The 23,397-nt window shown below is 38.1% G+C and overlaps 1 protein-coding gene across 1 annotated transcript; it reads right to left on the bottom strand.

Annotated features, from left to right (window-relative positions):
• Positions 1-619: 619 nt before the first annotated feature.
• On the bottom strand, positions 620-13,664 carry LOC149910552 (uncharacterized protein C05D11.1-like). Its single transcript, XM_090114983.1, has 18 exons — positions 13,439-13,664; positions 12,911-13,256; positions 12,496-12,598; positions 12,205-12,327; positions 11,325-11,438; positions 9,025-9,177; positions 8,153-8,422; positions 7,722-7,864; positions 7,238-7,346; positions 6,203-6,373; positions 5,626-5,862; positions 5,188-5,307; positions 4,725-5,020; positions 3,891-4,065; positions 3,080-3,223; positions 2,373-2,530; positions 1,350-1,502; positions 620-850 (listed from the first exon to the last, which is right to left on the bottom strand). The coding sequence occupies exons 1-18, from the start codon at positions 13,575-13,577 to the stop codon at positions 793-795; spliced, it is 3,012 nt and encodes a 1,003-aa protein (XP_089971109.1). The 5' UTR covers positions 13,578-13,664; the 3' UTR covers positions 620-792.
• Positions 13,665-23,397: the final 9,733 nt, after the last annotated feature.

Here is a 23,397-nt window from a genome sequence, read left to right as displayed (position 1 = left end):
CTTTTATAAGAAGTCTAATTGAATAAATAAATGTTTGAGTTTAAGTTTGATAAACAATTTTAGTGCTTATTTGCGTATAGCGTAAATCTATTTATATAGTATAGTATTTTCGTCTGACTTATTTTGCTACAACAGTTTGAATTGAAATATGATAAACATGGAGATCTTGCTTTAAATTTTTTGGTATCACATATAGATTTTTTTGTTTTGTCTTTAAATACCTCAAAATGTTGTATTGTTTGTCATATATTATAGTCTTACTTGCAATTATAGTCTTAATGCTACTTTATTCGGTCTGTTATATATTTTGCCTCGCAAAAACGACTGAAATTAATAGAAAGCAAGAACGATATTATCTATAATTACTGTGGATAATATTTTTGCACTCATTCATGGAGTTTATGCGCTTCAATAGTTCTAGGGGTGACTCGAAATATAGTTTTGAAGTGATGGTTAATGATTTTAATTTTTATCCTAATATTTTGGTAAATTTTTATACTATACCTACCTCGTAATGTAACAGCTTATATATTCCTCCGATATAGTTACGTACAATAAACGCATTCTTTTAATAAGGAAATTGGTCTTGGGTGTACAAAGAAAAAAACGAATAGTCCTTGTAAATCACTTTATTAACAAAGATATAAATTCAATATCGGACAAAATTGAGGTCATGCAATAATATTATTTAAGGCACAGCCAAGCAATAAATGACTTTCGGTGTTAACAGGCAACATATAAAAGTAATTAATATAAAATACAAATTGCTTAAAATTCTAAATTGTGTACTTCTTATTTATTAAAGTGAGACGCTTCCATTGACTCGAACGCTTCCAAGTTAATGTTTATTCTGGAACAAAAATAATTTTAAGTATCAAGACAATTTTGAAAGTAATAAGATTGCTGAGCTGGATCATGCAAGAGAGTGGCCAAGTCGTCAGTCGCGAAAGGATCGATCGGAATTCTTAAATATTTATTTTATTTAAATATAAGCTTTTAAATGATATGAAAATAAAATTTAAGATATAAGTAGTTGAAGAGGAATTAAATTGTTTCCCATTAGGTATCAATTGTAATTTTAAATAAATTTTTGATGTTAAAACACCTATACAATATCTCTACAGACACTAAAATAAGCTTTTTAAAAATCTTTGAATTGCACTCTGCATTTCTCCATCAATTTTTTCTATTTCTGTATCTGAACAATACCTCCTACCTAAAAGACAAATGTTAATTTTATGCTTATACCTAAACCATAAAGTACCTCACACTCCTAAAGTATCCAAACAATATATTTACAGTAAATTTTTCATTTCATATATCAAAAACATAAAATTCACGGAACATACTTAGCAAAGCTATTCTGCAGATCGTTGGCCTTGCTGGGATGGCACACGATGGCCAGCTTACTGCGCTTGGTATCAAAGAGCGCGGGCAGCCAGCGCTCGGCCGCCGCGTGTGCTTCTGCCTCGGTGACCGCTGCTATGGCACATATTAGCTCTCTGCAAGGAATTATCGAGCAATTTCATTAGAAAAAAAAAAGACGGGTTGCACTCCGGGAGTGCCGGCAGAAGTGAAAACTTGATTATTAACGTTCAGCATGTTTGATATTTTATTTTGGAATGGTATCCGTCTTACGCATGGAATATAAGGGCTAAAAAAAAAGTCCGTCTTACGCGCTACGCTTTTTCGATCAGGCCACGTGTCCTGACGCGAGTTTAAGATTTTATACCCAACGCCGCTAAAGAAGTTTTCACTTCAAAAGAACTAAAAATAGATATGAGCAACTTGTTTCTAGTACATTTTTGTGATTTATATATTTAGAAATTTAAGACAAACGGATTTAAAACACGATTTATTCATTCTATTACTATCCCGCACACTTTGCAGTGAGCGTGGTCACGAGGAGACGGAGACTTCATATTTCCTGTCATGGGAAACGAATGTTGCTGTTGAAGTTTATTTACATTTAATTCTATGTACGTTTATGCAAATATATGTATTTGTTGGATGTGAATTTGAATTGAATAATTATAAACGATAAGAAATATTAACTGTAAGACGAGATGAAGGAGTCGAAAACAAATATTAATATGAGATCCTTATAGCATTTATTTAATGAAGAATAACAAGTACATAATTTTTCATTGTAATGAATAAGCTATAAACATTTTAAGATATCTTATATGATGTGCGGTGAAGTGAATTGAATTCGAATTGTAAATTAAGCAACGATTTCACCATTTAATTTTAAATTAATAAAATTTAATTTATTAAAAATTTAATAAATATTAAAAAAACCTAAACACAGAATTCCAGTTATCCAATATCAAACGAATTATCGAAACAACACGAAACAAAATGTAACTCACCTATTATAGCAAGTCCCCACTTGTTTCACATAATTAGTGAGCGACTGCCGCACCACGTCCGCGGGACACTTCTCGTTTTCTACAACTTCAAACAAAGCTGTACTCTTCGCTGAGGCAAATAGTTCCTCATCGAACTTGCCTTTGGCGAGATAGTCCTCCTGAAATTTCACATTTTCAGATCTATACGGACAATGTTTTTCATGGAAGCTTTATCCTAATTGGTAGAAACAATCTATTGTTATTTTCTTGTCAAATTTAATCCTATAAAATTTTGGATGTAGAGTAAGAATATTTCATTTTATAAATTCATCTTTTTTACAAAAAAAAAAAAGAGATGAACGTATGTTATTCCTCTATTTATCTTAATGCTATAGTTCAACAGGAAAAAACAAGCAATTATAATAGTTTTTTAGCATTGAAATGTTTTATAAATGGGACATTTTTAAGAGTATAAAAAAAATTGGTTGTTTGTAAAGTAGGTTTACGATCGAGATGTTTACGTGATAACGTCTTATTGGTGGCAGCGCTCGAGATGAGACAGGAGATCGGTCCGTCTCTCTCTCGTTATACCTGCGATCGCGCTCGTGAGGTTTTGGTGTGACACAAGTTTCTGACTGAACATGTCACCCGACTAAAACGATTTTAAAAACGTTATAACATCAAAAATTCGATCACCCCTTAATTACGATTACTACAGCAGTGCTCACCAAGATAGTCTTCGCCTTAGTATAGGCGGCTGGCGCGTTAGTGGCGCGGTACAGCGACAGCACGAGCGCCGCCTCCGCGGGGGCCGCGCGCACCCCGTACCCGTACGAGAGGCCACCGCCGCGGATCTCACGCCACATCGGACCCTGCGAATGAGACTTATGTAATCCCACAGAATATATAATAGTACTACGTACAGAAGGTTCACTCCCTAACAAAAGTCAACCTTAGGCATAAATAATAGTTGGTTGGTACTCGCCGCGGGAACTACGCGGGTTTTTCTTTGAAAACGCGGGCGCGAAGACGCGGGCGGAAAGCTAGTTGTAACATACAATCAAGGAAAAAATTACAATTTGAATATATTTTTTCGTGTATTAAGTTATAATACTTTAGAGGATTTTTGTATTTTGAATTGTAAATCAATAAAAAAGGATAGTTCTTAAAATTTCAGAATAGTTTTTTTTCCAAACTACACGGTTTGATGCAAGAAAGTGTACCACAAAGATGATGACCAAAATAACATTGTTATTATTCATAACGAAATTAATTTAAGTCTTTTTTTGTTGACAGAGATTAGACAAAGCATAGACACAAAAGATTAAAGATTTATTAGATTGTAAATATTTTCATACCCTTTGGGGTATGAAAATATGTATTTGCATTGTTTGCAATGCAAATACAACAAGTGCATTAAGAAATAGAAACAATTTAATTTTTTTTGTTCCAATAAACTAAACATTTAATTTATACGTACGCATACATACGTATCTAAGTCACTGTATAACTAGTCTATTTTTAGCTATTTAACATTACCTCTAATTGTGTAAAGTAGTTAAGAGCGACAGCAAGCGGCGCGGTCTCCAGCAGCTGATGTCCCCTGGGCCCCGCGCTGAGCTGCGCGAGGAACGACGACTCCAGCCCGCCCACGCCCACCACGAACCCGCCGCCCCAACCTGACATTAGCTCTGAATCGCTGTATAGCTTCGGCCTAAGAGATAATAAAAAAATTGGTTGTCTGTAAAGTCGGTTTACTGACGATAGTGAACGTGATAACGGCCGATTGTGCTTCTTTGTCGCTCGTTCCGCGCTCTCGCTTGCATTTCAAGCCTTACAAGGAACGCCTCAGAGCGAGGTAACGCCGGATGAGTCATGTTTTTTCGTGCGTGCAACCGGCTCTATCGAATTATAAGACGTTGTCACGTCAAAAAGTATAGGATAATTGAAAAAAAAAATAGAAAAAATATCGTGAATGCCCGGGATATGATCCCGCATCCTTCGATTAACCGTGGCAATGTTCTACGAATTGCCACTATGCTCGACGCATCGTAAGGCTGGTAGCCTTTATAAATTGAATTTCATTCGCTTTTATGTTGATAGTTGATACCCCACATCATCTATTAAATGTTGTTTAAAACATTTAAACTATGTAATATGAAACATGATTTTGATGATTATAATATCCTAAACAATTTGATTTCCAATATGTATTCTAAATTTATTAAAGCCAAGAAATTCCGTTGAGAAAGAGAGGTTTCACCATACTCTAAAGTAGCCCAAGTCTTTTTCTTACATCCGAAAAAACAAATAAACATGCTTTCACATTGATAACGTTTGGAATTCATAAATCTGCTAAAATTCTAAACTTACTCAACAGGTAAAATTTCATTGGGCCTTGCAAACTGCTTCCACGGCTCCGTACTAAGCGTGTATCTCTCCAAATCACTTGCTAGATGCAACCACGGTTTAGCCGTTATATTGTTAAGTGTTTCTCTAGCTTCACTCAACGCGTTCTCAGCTGAGTCTCCACCAGCGTTTAGTGTTTCTATGAGCTCTTTGAGGAACTTCTGTTGGCGTAACACTGACGACCAATGTACGTTACTATCTTTGCTATATAGGGAATCGCGTAGTATGTCGTATACCATTTTGTGTCCGTTGCGACGGACCTGAAAAGACAAAATTGTATATTAAAAACCGTTAAAATATAAAATAAAATACAATAAATAAATGCAATAAAATATCCTAATTTCGCCACTGAAATTACCAGAATAAAGTGACTCTTTTAATGGTAAAATTTTGGTATAAGAAAGTTGTATGAAAAATATATCCATACCTGAGCAACATCATTGATAAGTCTTTGAGCAAAGACAAGCAATCGTTCCTTGGTCAATTCAGCAGCATACAATACTTCGTACAAATGATTCACCACTTGTACATAGTCCGCAGGTTCACACTGAAAACCATAAACAATAAATTGTATATAAAAAAAACAGAAATAAAATACTTATACAGCTCATAAATGAAGCTCAAATTCCTTCAAATATAAAAAAGAGTAGAAATTTTTTGGGAGAATGATAACCAAATTTATAACAAACAATATTTAAGAAATTTGGGAGATTTACAATTTCTGTTAAGGATTTTTACTTTTATCATGTGGTTATCCACTTTTGCAAGTAAGTATCTTATACGAAGTAAAATCCTGTTTGGCTTTAATCAATAAAAGGGGCAAAAATTTACATTTTTTTACAATTTACAAAACAAACACACTTACCCTCGTCTCAATATGCACAAAGTTGCCATAGTGTCCCACAGTGAAGTTCCCCGACTTCCCAAAGCCAATATCATTGCTAAAAGTGACCGTCAATTGTTCAGTTGTAGCGATGACTTCTTCATGGGGTATCAGTTTATCGCCACGTCTTACTGGGCACTCGGCTAGAGCGTTAAGGTGTAGGGGGAGCCACTTGCGCGTGTGCTGGTCTATGGACGTCGTGTCTAAGACTATGTTGATCTATGGTTGGGGAAAGTAATATATTTATTGGCAAATATAAAGAAAATTACATAGTTTTATCATAGTATCATTCACGAAAAGATACAGTAAATTCACAAAAAAAAATGAACTTTTGTGAAAGTATTTCCAATGTTTTAACTGATTTCTTCATTGAATACATATAACTCATAACCTTTGTTAAAAAAATATTTATTATGCACAGTAAAATGAACCTGTTTTCTGTTTGGCAGAGAAAAAATTGTTATAATAAAATTATTCAGCTCTATTTTCAGTCATTTCTTAAATGATAATGAATTATCAACTATAGTATAGCGCACTATTAGCTAAAAAGCCGACTCACATAAACAAAGTTGGTCTTCAAGCTGTGCACTCTAGTGTACAGCGGCACCTCCTTCAAATCGAAGTACGGGCAGGGTTCAGTATCTGAGCTCCAAGTGGTGATGTTGTGACACTTCAGGTTGTCACATGATGGCACGGGCACTGACGCTAACGTGCCGGGAGGGGGAGGACGCTGTAAATATAAAATATAGTAGTACTAATAATATGGTCCCGGAAGGATTCAATTAAATATTGGTGGCCCGTCATTTAAGCTGTTAGTTAAGTTGGTGAAAATCCGAAATAACCTACGGCTCCTTCCCCTGCGGGCCGTTCGCGTTGGTATCTATGCAAGATTTATTTTCCACTAAACAGAAAAAGAGCCGAGAGATGCGTCTCTCAAAGGCCGGCAAAACAATCGCAAAGTTACCCGATGTTGCAATTGCTTATGGGAAGCGGAGATCACCTTACATCAAGTGCACCGCCCGCTCCGGTTGTAGTATAAAAAAAACGAAGGTACTAATAAATAATAATATGGGAAAGTTTCTAAAACGATAAATTCTTTTACGGAAAAAGAACTGAGAGGATCAGTTACGTTGTATGAAACTACTTTGTATTGGTGTATCATGCTAGTAAAGCCGCAGGATGAATGTGGTAATAGAATAGTTTTTTGTTTGCTAATAGACATATAGATAGATAGATAGATAATACTCTATTGCACACACAGAAATTCACATAAAATATAGACACAGTAAGACATTAATGTTTGTAACACATTTATATTATCACACAAAGTAATTTTATTATAATGAGAAATGAGAAATAATACAAATAACATGATACAAACAAACACTTCTAAAAAGCAATTATATCACATATGACTAACACAGATATAATTTTTATGATAATGTATTTTATAATAAGCAATAAATATTATCATCAAATGACACATACTTCATAATTGAAAGAAAAATTAACTTAACAAGATAAAGAATCTATTAATCAATATTATCTTTATTTTTAGAACTTAATTGTAAATCACAATAACCATTGAACCAACCTCATTGAATTCCATAGCTTGTTCCAACTCTTTGGCTTTTTGTGCTAAACCCGTTTCTCCTAGCTGCGCTCTTTGTTCTTCCAGACGCTTTTTTTCTTCTTCTGCCATTCTGAAGTTAAAGTGATTAAAACAATTTCTTTAATAAAACATCTTCTATAATATAAAAATGAATTGCAAAATGTGTTGGTAAGCGCATAACTCGAGAACGAAACGAATTTCATTAATCCTTTTTTATAATATTCCTTGAAGTACGAGGATGGTTGTTATAGAGAGAAAATGAAAACATGTACCACGGGCGAAGCTAGTTTAAAACATAAATGAGAGGCAGGATTCAAAAATGGTTAATAAACTGGTAATATTCATTAATTTTCACACTTTAGACATGGTCTATATTTATTACTACAGTCAGAGTAATATTTCATAGATTAATTTGCTTAAATAAAAGTTAATTTCGATCTGATATCAATTATCCCAAAATACTTACTTAGCTTGCAGTTCGATACTCGGCGATCCAACAATAGTAATGACGTCATCTGTGAAATACTTCTGCAGTAAGCCCAACCAGAATTCGGAATTTTCCTCTAGCAGTTCATACATTGATTCTTGGGGGTTCATTCTTAGTCGGAACTGTAAAAAAACAGATAAAGGGATCAGATGAGATGAAATAATATAATCAAATTGTGGTAATAAAAACCATTTGTACAATATAAATTATAAAACGAAAATGCTGAAGTGAACAGAAGACAAAAAAATGCATTACTTTGATTTTAATTAAATTGATATATTATATTAAATAGAACAAAAGATGAAAAAAGTATATTTAGAATGGAAGTTTGCATAAGAATGGCTGCCACACATACCAAATAATAGAACCTACGTCAGAAACAAACTAGTATTTCTATACAATAAACTTACATCTTCCTCACTCTGTGAGTACAACGCGTCACCAATACACCGGAACGCGACAGCATGATGCGGGTCTGACTCCAAACTCGCTATACTTTCCCTCAACTGCTTTCTTAATAACACTTTCATTCGCTCCATATCGATAACCTCTTCACCATTCCTTAAACTCTTTAAGCATGTTTGTGCTTGCGCGCGCGCAGCTTCCAATTTGTCGATCGGTACATTGTCCAGTTCTATCTTGAGTAGGGACGCGATGTTCTCAGTTACGTTGTATGAGACCTGAGGAATTAAGTATTATAAAATTAACTAACAAGTGTGATTTAACTTTATATGAAGCTTTATATGGGCGGAAATCTAGTTTGCAATATTATAAAACCAAGTTGAACCACAAAAATTATTAAATGCATATTTAATAAATTCTTGAATCTTGAAATTACTAATAAACAGAAATATTATGCTGCTACAAAAATATTAATATGAAAACATTGAAATAATTCTTCATTCATTTTTTAAATTCTGTTAAACAATGTATAATTTTACAATATATGTATCTTGTATGTTTTACTCACAGAACATATAAAAGAGGTTAGAATGGCAATAATTCGCCGTTCCTATAAGAACCGGTGTCGCCTGTGGGTGTGGCCAAGTCCGTGCAAGTCCGCTTACGCACATATTTGCAATTTCAAATCTAGCCAATCATAGCGTCGCGCGATCACGCGATTTAAAATGGAACGAATCATACGCATGATGATGATGTGAGCAGTGCTCATATCCTTGGCGCGTCTGCCCCGCCTACAATGACTTTCTAACCTCTTTTATATGTTCTGTGGTATTACTATCTTTGTGTTACTCATATCAGTTTTAGAAAAAAACAAACTCACATCACCCGCAAGCGCATCCTCCCGCTCCACGAGGCATCGCTGCAGGGGTGCCGCAGCAGTGTCACACAGATACCTGAGCAACACTGCACACCCCGTTAGTTCCTTTATCGAGTTCGCTTCCGTGAGCAGCGGTCCGCGCCAACCGAACAGAACCTGTTTGAAAATGGAATGTTTTTGATCATAGATAATTTTTTTTCTCTTGATTTAATTAATTTTAATCTAAGCATTTTTAAATGATATTTTAAATTCTTATTAGAATTTAAATTAAGCATATAAAAATAGTAATTAAATTACAAGCAAATGTTGTAACATGATGATTATAAATTATCACACTTTATTGACACTTTACAATTATTGTGTGAGAAAAATCATAATCTAACAGATACAATGCTTTATTACAATTTAACAATGTCATGTTATATCTTACTTATGTATAGCAACTTGGAATTTAGTATGCTATAATTAAAGAAATAAATATTTCAGGACAATTTTCACACACGGCACAATCTGATCCCATACTAAGCTTTTGCTTGTGTTATGGAAACCAGATGGCTGGTAAACATATAGTCTAAGATCCCACCGCAGGATCAGTGCGCTCATCGGTTTTTTGCTGAAAACCGAATTTTTATGTATATTTATAATTAGAAAAATATATATCGACTAGGTTGCCAGTCAAAATTTGGCCGCAAGCATGTTTAATTAAAATTTTCCTAATCGATTTTTGGGAAAAAAATTCGTTCACTTGTTTTTTGAATAAAATGTAGTCTACATCACGTCAAATGATATAAAAATTCTAAAAAATCACGGTTGCCGCTTTTCACCTGGCCGCAACATCTTGGCAGCCTGGTGCAAACAGGTATGATTTCGATTTATTTTTACGTTCATAACGCACATTTATGAATCATATATCAAATTAAAGCTAATTTTTTTCTATTTATTATCATATATGGTTGCCTAATTAAATCCCGCCGCAAATAAGGGTTGCTGGCTTTTAAAAATTATAAATATAGGATTAGTGCGTTCATCGTTTTTTGCTGAAAACCGAATTTTTATGTATATTTATAATTAGGAGAATATATATCGACTAGGATGCCAGTCAAAATTTGGCCGCAAGCATGTTTAATTAAAATTTTTCTAATCGGTTTTTGGAAAAAAAAATCGTTCACTTGTTTTTTGAATAAAATGTAGTCTACATCACGTCAAATGATATAAAAATTCTAAAAAATCACGGTTGCCGCTTTTCACCTGACCGCAACATCTTGGCAGCCTGGTGCAAACAGGTATGATTTCGATTCATTTTTACGTTCATAACGCACATTTATGAATCATATATCAAATTAAAGCTAATTTTTTTCTATTTATTATCATATATGGTTGCCTAATTAAATCCGGCCGCAAATAAGGGTTGCCGGCTGTTAAAGATGTTGAATATTTAAGGTTGAGTGTAAACATGCTTGCGGCCAAATTTTGACTGGCAACCTAGTCTATATATATTCTCCTAATTATATATACATATAGTTACATAAAAATTTGGTTTTCAGCAAAAAACCGATGAATGCACTAATCCTATATTTATAATTTTTATAAGCCAGCAACCCTTATTTGCGGCCGGATTTAATTAGGCAACCATATATGATAATAAATAGAAAAAAATTAGCTTTAATTTGATATATAATTCATAAATTTGCGTTATGAACGTAAAAATAATTCGAAATCATACCTGTTTGCACCAGGCTGCCAAGATGTTGCGGCCAGGTGAAAAGCGGCAACCGTGATTTTTTAGAATTTTTATATCATTTGACGTGATGTAGACTACATTTTATTCAAAAAACAAGGGAACGAATTTTTTTCCCAAAAATCGATTAGAAAAATTTTAATTAAACATGCTTGCGGCCAAATTTTGACTGGCAACCTAGTCGATATATATTCTCCTAATTATAAATATACATAAAAATTCGGTTTTCAGCAAAAAACCGATGAACGCACTGATCCTGCAGCCGGATCTCGTACTAATACATATTATATAATCGATACTTAATATTATAAATGCGAAAGTAACTCTGTCTGTCTGTCTGTTACTCAATCACACCTTAACTACTGAACAAATTTGCATTAAATTTGGTATAGAGATATTTTGATACCCGAGAAAGGACATAGGATAGGTATTATCCCGGAAATCCCACGGGAACGGGAACTATGCGGGTTTTTCTTTGACTGCGCGGGCGATGCCGCGGGTGGAAAGCTAGTTTTATATAAATACTTATATAGATAATTAACACCCAGACACAGAGCAATCATACCTGTCCACAGTCTTCAGTATCAGCTGGCCACTGTTCCCTCAAATCTCCATAGTTGGGAGGCGGTGGGATGGTCTGCCATGGCTTCACCCATTCTTCTTGGGTCTCTACCTGCCTCTGTTAATAAAATACAAAATTAATTTAATTTCATATGCACATGTATGCATTCAGGGTGGGAGATATTAAGTTTCTTGTGTGATAATTTATGCTATATCACTTCTATGGGAGGCCTTGATTATTGTTTTAAAAAATGATATATTCACATAGACTATAAATTGTACCGAATTAGGGCAGTACTTTTTATTACGATTTTCAATTTTATAAGCTTTAAAGCTTCATTATATTTATGGGAATTTAACAGTTGATGTGTTTATAGACATACAACTTATCTATACTAATATTATAAAGAGGAAAGGTTTTTTAATTATATATGTATGTATGGTTTTCATGCATAAACTACTGGACCGATTTTGATTAAATTTGGCACAGATAATCTTTAGACCCTGAGAAAGAACATAGGCTACTTTTTATTGCGATATATGTAGCACGGACGAAGCCGGGGCGGACCGCTAGTACATTGTATAAATAAAAGTAATCCTAATATTTAATAAAAACTAAACAAATAAAAAAATATATTTTTTTTCAATTTGATGTGTAAGTGTTGAAAAATGTCAATTTATTGTTATCATTAACATTAGAAGTAGAGCATGTCCAATTTTATAAAAGCCAACATTAATGTTACAAAAATCTGAATTCTAAATATGGTCAGCCTTCACAAGGCAATAAAAACAAGTATTCACACAGGTATAATACCAGTTCTAAATCAATCCTACTGCAGGTAAATGGATATATTACTATAGATATGTATGTAGTATGTACTAACCTTTGCAATGATGTCATCCTCCACAGTGGCTAATGCTTTGAACACATCATCCGCTTTAATTTGCCCAGTTAAGATGATTGTTAGATTTTCTGGCCTATAAAACTTCTTGTGAAAGTCTCTTACCTGTGAAAATTAATAATAGAATTGTTAATAAACATGTTAATTTAAAATTTGGCTGCTTTCTTTTGTGGAAATTGATTAAAACTGCACAAGAATTTTTGATACACTGCCAAAATGGTTCACCATAAATATTTAACGAGCATTTCAATTTCTATGATTGTAAAGACTAACTTTAATGTTAGTTGTAGATTCTCGCAGATTCTTCATGATGCCACCAGTTTCTGAGGAGTAGCCACTGTTGGGATACATGGCACGTTGCAATCTCAACTGGCATCTGAAACAAATACCGAAGTAAATGTAAAATGAGAAATTTATGGACAAAATCACCGTACTCATATTTTAGTCACAGAAATAGTTTCACTTCAACATAAGTACACATGAATTTATTTCGATTCAATTTTAAGTACAAAGTTTAATTAAATAGTCTTGTTGAAAAAAAAAATTAATTTCAATTGTAATAGAAGGTGAAAACTTGATAAGAAATTAGAATTTAATGAAAGATTTAAAAAAAGTAAAATGTTTGTGCCTAATATAGTATTCAATAAATAAAATATTCTTTTAATTCTTATAATATTTTTTAATGTACCTGCTGTCTGCTGAATTCTCTCTTCCCTGCATTTCGCAGTAAACCACGCCAGCATTGTCACCATCTCCATCAATGTGGTGAACTTCCGTTATAAAGCCCTGGTCTGTGAGGGTGGGTCTCAAAATGTGGTCCAGATATATTGGCAGTAATGTTAGCATACCAGCATCACCAGCCGTATAAATCGTGTAGCATGTGTGATCAATGTCTGTCCAAGCATTTGTACCATGGGCCATGCAGCGATTTGCCAATAAATCAAGTATTCCTTTATAGGGATACCGTTCCGATCCCAAAAAGATGAGATGTTCCAGAGTGTGCGGCAATCCATCATCATCGTGTGCCTCCGTCGCTGGTTAGAAATTCACAAATTTAATATGAATTATTAATTAAATACGATATCATCTGGAAAAACGTTAGTGCATCTTTCTATTCTTTGAAGTTAAAGTATTTTATTATTTTTGTGATATCATTGCTACTATAGATGCTGGTATTTCATAAAATATTAAATATTTAAAAATAAAAATTACTTACCTAGACAGAAAAATCCATTTACAAGAGGACCTTCGACGTCTGCAATGATAACGGTTAAGCCAGTTTTTTCAGACACATACTTTTTTACCGGTATTACATCGGAAGCTTTAGTGGAAGAAGTAAGTTTAAAATGAGACATTTTAAACAAAAACTCGAGATCGCCTATTCCTAATATGCAGATATTTAAAAAGTTTACAACTAATTAAAATAAATACCGTCTACTCATCTGTAATCGGCCGTGGGGTGCCGGTTTAAGAATAGCACTCCCCCATCTCCTCCCGTGGGTGTCGTAAGAGGCGACTAAGGGATACCTGATACCGGAACGGGCAGCAGCGTTCCGTGACTTACATGCACATCTACTGCGCTCGCCAACCCGCCTGCCAAGCGTGGCGAGTATTGGCATTAAATCCCCTCATGGATTGTACACCTTTAACCAGGCCCCTAGTACCCGGCAGCCCCGCTATTCCTGGCTACGGTAGCGGCTATGGTAACGGCGGGGCAAGGGGTGCTAAGAATCACCGGATGCGATCCGGCTACCACTCCCGACGACCCCTGGCCCTGGCAACATACAATGCACGCACATTGAGGACGGATGAAAAGATTGTTGAGCTGGAAGAAGAATTGAGCAAATTACGCTGGGATGTCATAGGGTTATCAGAAGTCCGAAGAGAGGGGGAGGACACGGTAACGTTGACGTCCGGTAATTTGTTCTTCTACCGGGAGGGCGACCAACAGTCCCAAGGTGGAATCGGGTTTATCGTCCACAAATCTCTCGTCAACAACATCGTAAGCATTGAGAGTGTGTCGAGCAGGGTTGCGTGCCTTATACTCAGAATATCTCAAAGATATTCGCTGAAGGTCATACAGGTTTACGCACCGACCTCGGCTCACTCCGATGAAGAAGTGGAGGTTATGTATGAGGACATAAGTAGGGCCATACATACCTCGAAAACACACTTCAATGTTGTGATGGGAGATTTCAACGCAAAGTTGGGCAAGAGAGGCGATGATGAGTTGAGAGTGGGACAATTTGGATTTGGACAACGCAATCCGAGGGGCCAGAGACTAGCAGACTTTCTGGAGAAGGAGGGTCTTTTTATGATGAATTCCTTCTTCCAGAAACCGACCCACAGGAAGTGGACCTGGCTCAGCCCCGACGGGAAGACGAAAAATGAGATAGACTTCATTATGACCACGAAAAGACAAATATTCAAAGATGTCTCCGTGATCCACAGGGTGAAAACCGGAAGCGATCACCGAATGGTACGAGGCATCTTGAATATCGATGTCAAACGTGAGAGATCTCGTCTGATGAAGTCTACGCTCCGTCCTTGCCATGAACAAATCCAAAATCCCGAAAGCTTTCAACTGGAACTGCAAAATCGCTTCGATTGCCTCGACAGTAGCGTTTCAGTGGACGATCTAAATAACAGGCTGGTAGAAACTATCCGCGCGGTTGGGTCCCACTTTAAAACCCGTAAAGTAAACCCGCAAAAACTCTCTGACCACACTCTGAAACTTATGGCAGACCGGCGCTCTATGCCACTGCGCACATCTGAAGATGCTAAGTCATATAGGCAGCTCAATAGACGGATATCTAAATCTCTGCGACACGATATTCGCTCCTTTAATGCTTCAAGCATTGAGGAAGCGATTAAGCGAAACCAAGGCTCGAAAGTGTTTGCAAGAGATATGTCTATTGGGCAGAGCCGGCTGACGAAGCTGAAGACAGACCGTGGCGTAGTAGTGTCGGCCAAGTCAGAGGTATTAGGAGAGGTCGAGAGGTTCTACCGGCAGCTTTACACCTCAGTTGCCAAGCCTGTTAATAGTCCGGCGAAAGACCCAAGAGCCCGACTAACCCGACATTTCACCGAAGATATCCCGGACATCAGCCTGTACGAGATTAGGATAGCTCTGAAACAGCTTAAGAACAACAAGGCGCCGGGTGAGGACGGAATTACCTCTGAGCTACTGAGAGCGGGTGGAAAACCAATCCTCAGAATGCTCCAGAGGCTATTCAGTTCCGCCTTGCTCGAGGGCACAACGCCTGAAGCATGGAGCAGGAGTGTGGTTGTTCTGTTCTTCAAAAAGGGAGATAAGACCCTATTGAAGAACTACAGACCGATATCACTCTTGAGTCATGTTTATAAGCTGTTTTCAAGGGTTATCACGAATCGTCTCGAACGCAGGTTAGATGACTTCCAGCCTCCCGAACAAGCCGGTTTCCGTAAAGGCTTTAGCACCATAGACCACATCCACACGCTGCGGCAAATTATACAGAAAACCGAGGAGTATAATTTGCCACTATGCTTAGCGTTCGTGGACTATGAAAAAGCCTTCGATTCGATCGAGACCTGGGCCGTATTAAGGTCTCTCCAGCGGTGCCGTATTGACTATCGGTACATCGAAGTATTGAGAAGCTTGTACGAACACGCCACAATGTCAGTCCGAGTACAAGATCAGTGCACAAAGGCAATCCCATTGCAGCGCGGTGTTAGACAAGGCGACGTGATCTCGCCCAAACTTTTTACCGCTGCTTTGGAAGATGCTTTCAAACTGTTGGAATGGAAAGGACTTGGCATCAATATTAACGGCGAGTACATCTCTCATCTTCGTTTTGCCGATGATATCGTAGTCATGGCAGAATCCATGGAAGACCTTAATGCAATGCTCGATGACCTCTACAGAGTTTCACAACAAGTGGGCCTTAGCATGAACATGGACAAGACGAAAATCATGTCGAATGTCCATGTTGTGCCCACTCCAGTCTCTGTTGGAAACTCTACTCTCGAAGTTGTTGACGAATATGTCTACCTCGGACAAACGGTCCAATTAGGCAGGTCCAACTTCGGGAAAGAGGTCAATCGTCGAATCCGACTCGGATGGGCAGCGTTCGGGAAGTTACATAACATCTTTTCATCCAAAATCCCTCAGTGCCTGAAGACAAAAGTCTTCGAGCAATGTGTGTTGCCAGTGATGACATACGGTACAGAAACGTGGTCTCTAACCCTGGGCCTTGTGCACAAGCTCAGCGTCGCTCAACGTGCTATGGAAAGGGCTATGCTCGGAGTTTCCCTACGAGATCGAATCAGAAATGAGGAGATCCGTAGGAGAACCGGTGTCACCGACATAGCTCGCCGGATTAGCACGCTGAAGTGGCAATGGGCTGGGCACATAGCCCGCAGAACCGATGGCCGTTGGGGCAGAAAGGTTCTCGAATGGAGACCACGTACTGGGCGACGAAGCGTGGGACGACCACCCACAAGATGGACAGACGACCTGGTCCGAGTGGCAGGGAGCCGCTGGATGCAGGCCGCCGGTGACCGGTCGTGGTGGAAAACCCTGAGGGAGGCCTTTGTCCAGCAGTGGACGTCCCACGGCTGAAACGACTGACTCATCTGTAAATACACAAGTAGAAATGCGAAAAAACAACCAACAAGAAGAAATAAATACTTGTGTAGATAAAAAATGTTTAAACTTTAAAATGACTTTGACGTTTAAAATTGTTTAGTCAAATGAGAGGTCAAATGTTATCAATCAATGTCAATTTATATACTCGAATCTTTCCCCGTTTTCCAATTACAGCACTAGAGCGCATTATGCGGCATAATGCTTAACGTTGAATGTTCCAACTACAGCAACGCTTCGCACAATCGAGCACTAGAAAAAGTAATGCGCGTGAATTGATGCGTGCAATCGATTTATCGTTAGTAATTATTAATTGTTGGAAAAAATTTTAAAGCTTTCGTTTCATTGTAGTTTTTTCGAAATAATCAAAGTTAATTCAAATTGTGTTTAAAAAATAAATATAAGTATGGATGAAGGTACAAACATTGAAAAAAATGTTAATGAAAAAATCAAAATCCAAATTACTTAAAATAATCGTAAATATTTTTCAACTGTGTTTTCAACCAATTATTATGTATACCACTTTATTTACACATTAATGTGGTTATTGCTAATTCTATGAATATTTTTTTTTCAACACTGAACTAGCGCAACCTGCTGGTGCGTTTCACGTTCCAATTAAGCATCAGCATAATTCGGCATTGTGCGGCACTGAGTCGCATTATGCTCTGTAATTGGAAAACGGGGTTTGACTCGAATAGTGCTGTCCTAAAAAAAAATTCCAATTCGATTGTGTTATACATGGATAAACATATTAATGTAAATAAACTTACAACCTTAGCTTATAACTAACTAATTATGAGGACCTTGAGGAAATTTTAATAAATTACTAACAAATGGCAACATTGTACTAGGCACCGACCGCGACAATGACCGTCTACGCTCTACGGGACTGACGGGACTTCTTTCATGGCTTGATGGCGGCTACTCACTTGCTTTTCTTTTGTGCTTGCTTTATATTTAATTACATTATTAATTTACAAAATACAAGGTAATTCACTAGACTTCCTAGACGTCGACAGGGTCGACGTCGATGTCCTACCCGTTCAATTTTAGCAGGCTAAATATAAAATTGCTGTTAAGCAATAAAGCCGCCAATTGCTTAGTATAATATCCTGATTTTGTCAAACTTTGTGTGTGCAATAAAGAGTATATAAATAAATAAATAAATAAATAAAATTAATATAATTTTATCACATACTAGCGGTCCGCCCCGGCTTCGCCCGTGGTACATGTTTACGTTTTCTCTACATAAGAACCATCCTCATACTTCAAGGAATATAATAAAAAAAGAATTCTCGAGTTATGCGCAACACATTTTGCGATTCATTTTTATATATATAAAGATTCACTAACCTACAGTCTAGGGCTTTGGTCTAGGGAATCGATGTATGAGTCGCTTGGTTTATAATAATTTTGATTCAAGCTTGGAACTTGATAAAGGAAATGAAATAAATACCAACAAGCATATTAAAATCTTACCAATATCTGACTTTATTTTTAGCCAAGTAAACCTGAAAATAGAGCCATGAGAGTTATTTTTAAAATAACCACAAAACTGTTTTTTAAGGTTTATCAAACTTAACTCAAAATTATGCCATATAGGACTTCAGTCCAGTTCCAGGCGCGGATATTACAAAATAATATATTTTAAAACCACCTTTATTATAATATACAATACTAGCAGTCCGCCCCGGCTTCACCCGTGGTGTACATGTTTACGTTTTATCTTCATAAACCATCCTCGTACTTCAAAGAAAATTACAAAAAAAGAAATATCGGGACAGGGACGGGAAGCGAACAAGCGTCTTCCGCCAAAGGCGACGCGGACGCGCGGCGGACTTTGGCAGAAGACGTGGGTTCGAATCATTGAGCTATTATTACTTTCGAATCCCGCCTTGTTATCGAATTTTTTTCTATTCTATAAAATCTATGAAATTTGTCAAATTTTCAATTGGGAATAAATTAAAATTACCCAAAACGTAAAAAATATAATCCTACAATATGCCTACAATCGACATGCAAGATGCAGTATTCAGCCGATTTAGCCTATTGTGTTAACTACAATATGCATTGATATTTGACAAATTTAAAATAGAGGAAAATAATCAATGAAAATAATAAGACATTTAATAATTAACGCACAAGCGCTCTTCGGTCATGAAAATTTGATGCTAGCCTACATAGGTACTCTAAATAACTCTATCGGGTAATTCAGTAAAGTCGATACCTAATTATTATTCTTCGCAAATAATAAGTGATGACATCTGATAACAATATACATTATCCGATAAAGAATTAAATATCCACGATAAATATTTCCCGTTTTGCGTCTTTTATCAGTTAAGCCATTTGCCAGTACTCTGACATATATTTGCTTTGATTTAATACTCCTCTATCGCCTAGCTGTTGTGAAAATATGGCAATAGCTGGTAACGTGAATTTTTAAGATTAATTTATTTAACTTATGCAAATATCTACAAATATATCTACTTAGATGGATTTGAATCGATCACACTATCATATTTTTTGAGATCTCTTTTAAAATATTCAACATTTTATGGTTAAATGAGATGTGTTGCAGATTACCTCTTGTTTCACAACTGATGATAAATATTAAATTCTGTAGACTTTTCCGGTTATATGAAGTATGTACCTACTTACAGTAATTACATAGTAATACCTATACATATCGTCGGGTTCTTTAATCTTACTTTATGATTATTATGTAAATACATTGAAGTATCAATTATCCACTGTAGTTAAAACAGTGACTTCATTAAACAAAACGATTAGTGCCAAATGAATCTTGTTGGCATTAAAACCTAAATAAAGGCACATTGGGTACTATTTATTACAAAGGTATTAGTGGAAAAATATGAATGGAAAAATATTGCTATTATAATATAGGTAATCTACTTTATTACTAGCTAATGAAATTAGCTACTAGTAAAATTAATTATAATAAATAATAATAAATTCATCAGTTTTCTTCTCTTCTTTTAATCGTTATACAGCCCATAGTAATTTTTTTTCGCCACCACATGACATGGATAATGTTAATCAGTGCTACAAGGCCATAGATGTCATCGGGCTTAATCGAGCTGCCTTGATTTGATGCGAGGAATCTAAAATCACACAAAGTGCCGTTATAAAATAGCAGTTACTATATTAACATGATGGAATGGTTATCGTGCACGCGGTCATCATAAATTATTATGTTCCTATTGTTGTGAGACTTGGAGCAGACGGTTTATATTATACTTACTTTGGATTGTCTTTTTTTAACTTTCTTTTAGATATGAGATGTTCGAGTCACAATTAGCTACATATTTATCTCTTGCATAGAGTTTTTGCATTCTTACTGTGCAAATACCAAGATAGATTAATAACCTCCTTAATATTTATATTTCATATAGTTACTTATAGAAAAAAATAAACACAAAGATATAAATGAAAGCGGTTTCCATACTTAGCTATCCGCGAAAAATGTTTGATTTCAAACGTAGAGCGTAATAAATAATTAGTTTTTCATGGTAAAATTAAAAACATTCCCCTTGTTTTACAGTTTATTTTCATTGATTTTTTTTTTTTTTTTATTGTGTGATAGGGAAGCGCTTGACCACGATCTCGCCTGATGGTAAGCTGAGATGTGGCCTATGATGGAGCGCGCTTCCCTAGAAGGTACCCGTTCACTCTTCGCTTGAAGACCCCCATATTGTACTCGTCGGGGAACACATACTCAGGAAGCATGTTCCAGTCCCTCGCGGTTCGGATGAAGAATGTCGATCCGAACCGCTTTGTCCGGGTACATGGAACATCCACCATATGGCGATGCCTAGAGTCTGTGCGCCTCGACGATCGATGGAAAAACGGGGATGGCGGAATTAAATCGTGCAATTCCGCAGCGCACTCACCAAAGTGTATCCGATAAAATACCGATAAACTTGCCACTCTGCGACGGTGGGCGAGGCTCTGGAGTTTTTTGCCTACTAGCTCATCGTCGTTTATTAGCCTCTTGGCACGCCTCTCTATCGCCTCAAGTGCCTCCAGCTGGTACTTGGCGGAACCGTCCCAGAGGTGAGAGCAGTACTCCATGCACGATCGGACTTGTGCTTGATAAAGGTTGAGCAGCTGTCCCGGGCTGAAATACTGTCTCACCTTCGCCAGAATTCCAAGCTTTTTTGAGGCTACTTGGGCTTTGTATTCTATATAAGAACCAAAGTTCAGAGTAGGCGTCAGGGTAATGCCAAGAAGCTCGAGGTGGTTGGTTATCGGCACGGATACACCCTGGAAAGTCGGAGTCAGGTGGAATGGACTCCGTTTAGCGGAGAATAGACACGCCTGGGTCTTAGTCGCATTGAACTTGACCAGATTGGCATCGCCCCAATCGGAGACCGCCTGTAAGGACAAGTTCATGCGATCGACCATCGACTCTCGTAGAGACTGGATTTGTGCCGTACTGGTTCGCGCGCTGGATACATATCTCTCCACAACAGTGCTATCGTCTGCGTACCCATAGATACCGGGTTTCAGCAGATCGTTGATGTGTAGCAAGAAGAGTGTTGCGGAGAGAACTGATCCCTGAGGGACCCCGGCATTAATAGCCATTTGGTCGGACGAGCAGCCGTCGACAACTACCCGAAGTGACCGGTCTCTCAGAAAATCTGAGATCCAGGCGCAGAGACCAGCAGGCAGACCGTAGGATGGAAGCTTGCCAATAAGACTATCATGCCAGACCCTATCGAAGGCCTTCGAGATATCAAGGGAGACAGCAAGTGCTTCACCATGATTCTCTATGGCCTCGCTCCAGATGTAGGTGGCGTACGCTAGAAGATCCCCAGTGGACCGGTTTCGGCGGAACCCGTACTGACGGTCACTGAGGAGGTCATTCGCTTCTAGGTTTGCCAGGAGCCGGCTGTTCAGTACACGTTCCATAGTCTTACAGAGTATGGACGTGACTGAAATTGGCCTATAGTTGGAGGGGTCGGCACGACTGCCTTTTTTGGGCACGGGCTGCACGTTGGCAAGTTTCCAAGATTTCGGTACTATTCCAGTCGTCATCGAGAGACGAAAGAGGCGTGTCAGAACAGGAGCAAGTTCAGGCGCACAGGTTTTAAGTACTATGGCTGGAATTCCATCAGGGCCGCTGGCTTTATTCACGTCAAGATTCCGCAGCGTTTTAAGAACCTCAGTCTGACGGATGCGAATTTCGGGCATGTTCACCTCGCATCCAGGTAGACTGGGAGGTTTCGCATTTGCAGGATCAAGACGAGAATTTTCCGCGAAAAGAGAAGCAAAGAGGTTCGCTTTCTCTACGGCGGTGTGAGCCAGCGATCCATCCGGTTTCAGCAGTGGAGGAAGTGAGGGGCGGCAGAAATTCGATTCAACCGTCTTAGCCAGGGACCAAAACGCTTTGCTACCAGAGGGGTAAGAAGCCAGTTTGTTCCCTATTCGGCTGACATGGTCAAATCGAGCTTTCCGTAGAGCCTTTTTGCAGGACTTGGCGGCTCGGTTGAAGGCTTTCTTCTTTTCCGACACGTCCTTGGCCTTGCGGTGTCGAGCATCAACCCAAGCCAGGTATGCTTCATGCTTTAGCGCTTCTGCGCGTCTGCAGTCGGCTCTGAACTAGGGTTGAGCTTTGCCGGACATAGCTACGTCTGAGAATGGGATGAAATACTCCATTCCCTGTCGCAGCACATCTGTCACAGCATCCGCGCAGGTCGAAGGATCATCAGAAGAAAAGCAGACCGGTCGCCAGGGATAAGACGCAAAGAAGGAGCGCATCTCATCCCAATCTGCTGACTTGTATCGCCACACGCGCCGAGAGCCCCTAGGACTGGGATCGGGCGGCGAGTAGACAGATACAGATTTCACCAGACAGTGATCGGAGCTGCCAAGCGGCGAAGAAATCGCCACCGAGTAACGGTCTGGATCTGTTGTCAGCAGAAGGTCCAAGCAATTGGCTGTATGGCTCTCAACATCAGGAACCCGCGTCGCTCCTTGAACCAGCTGGGTGAGATTTAATGCTATGGAGAGTTTACGCATCTCTCTCCCAGCCAGGTCAGTGCCCTGGTGGTGGGCATTAAAATCCCCCAGTAACACAAGCTGAGCGGAAGGGTATTTGTGTTGAGCAGCATCCGCCACCTCACTAAGGTACTCTGTGAGCCTGATCGTCTCCTGGTCTCCGCTGTGCGCCCGGTAGACACAGGCATAGAGAAGTTTCTCTGGGCCTGTGTCCACCAGCATCCATAGCACGGAAAAATGGGGGTCTTCAAGATGTCGGAGACGCCGACAACAGATGTCATCTCGGACGTACGCGCACACACCTGACCGAGCCTTAAAATTATGCTCCAGGGTGTAGCCGGGATAGGATAGGTACGCCAAGTCAGACGGACATCTAATCTGCGTCTCCGTGAGAAACAAGATACACGGTTTGCTAGTCTCAAGGTGGAAGTGGACTGCAGCGAGATTAGAGTGGAGACCTCTGATGTTGGTTAGGTCCACTTTTAGCGAGAGGGAGTGCTGCCGCTGTGCAACCTTATACTTGT

Source organism: Colias eurytheme, chromosome 2 (genome assembly GCF_061535395.1).
Source record: "Colias eurytheme isolate Ceu_HAF_F1 chromosome 2, ilColEury1 Martin Lab GWU primary, whole genome shotgun sequence".
In the NCBI taxonomy this organism is placed as follows: domain Eukaryota; kingdom Metazoa; phylum Arthropoda; class Insecta; order Lepidoptera; family Pieridae; genus Colias; species Colias eurytheme.
Note: the sequence above shows the minus strand (reverse complement) of the source record. Positions and strands in the feature narration are given on the sequence as shown.

What these genes read in the sequence shown, in the direction of transcription:
- LOC149910552 (XM_090114983.1), bottom strand. Translation starts at nt 13,577, where the DNA reads ATGTCTCATTTTAAACTTACTTCTTCCACTAAAGCTTCCGATGTAATA. An exon ending in ACTCACAGAGTGAGGAAGAT is followed by an intron (nt 7,865 to 8,152) that starts GTAAGTTTATTG and finishes GTTTTTTTACAG; the next exon opens with TTCCGACTAAGAATGAACCC. An exon ending in TGAAGACCAACTTTGTTTAT is followed by an intron (nt 5,863 to 6,202) that starts GTGAGTCGGCTT and finishes CCCCAACCATAG; the next exon opens with ATCAACATAGTCTTAGACAC.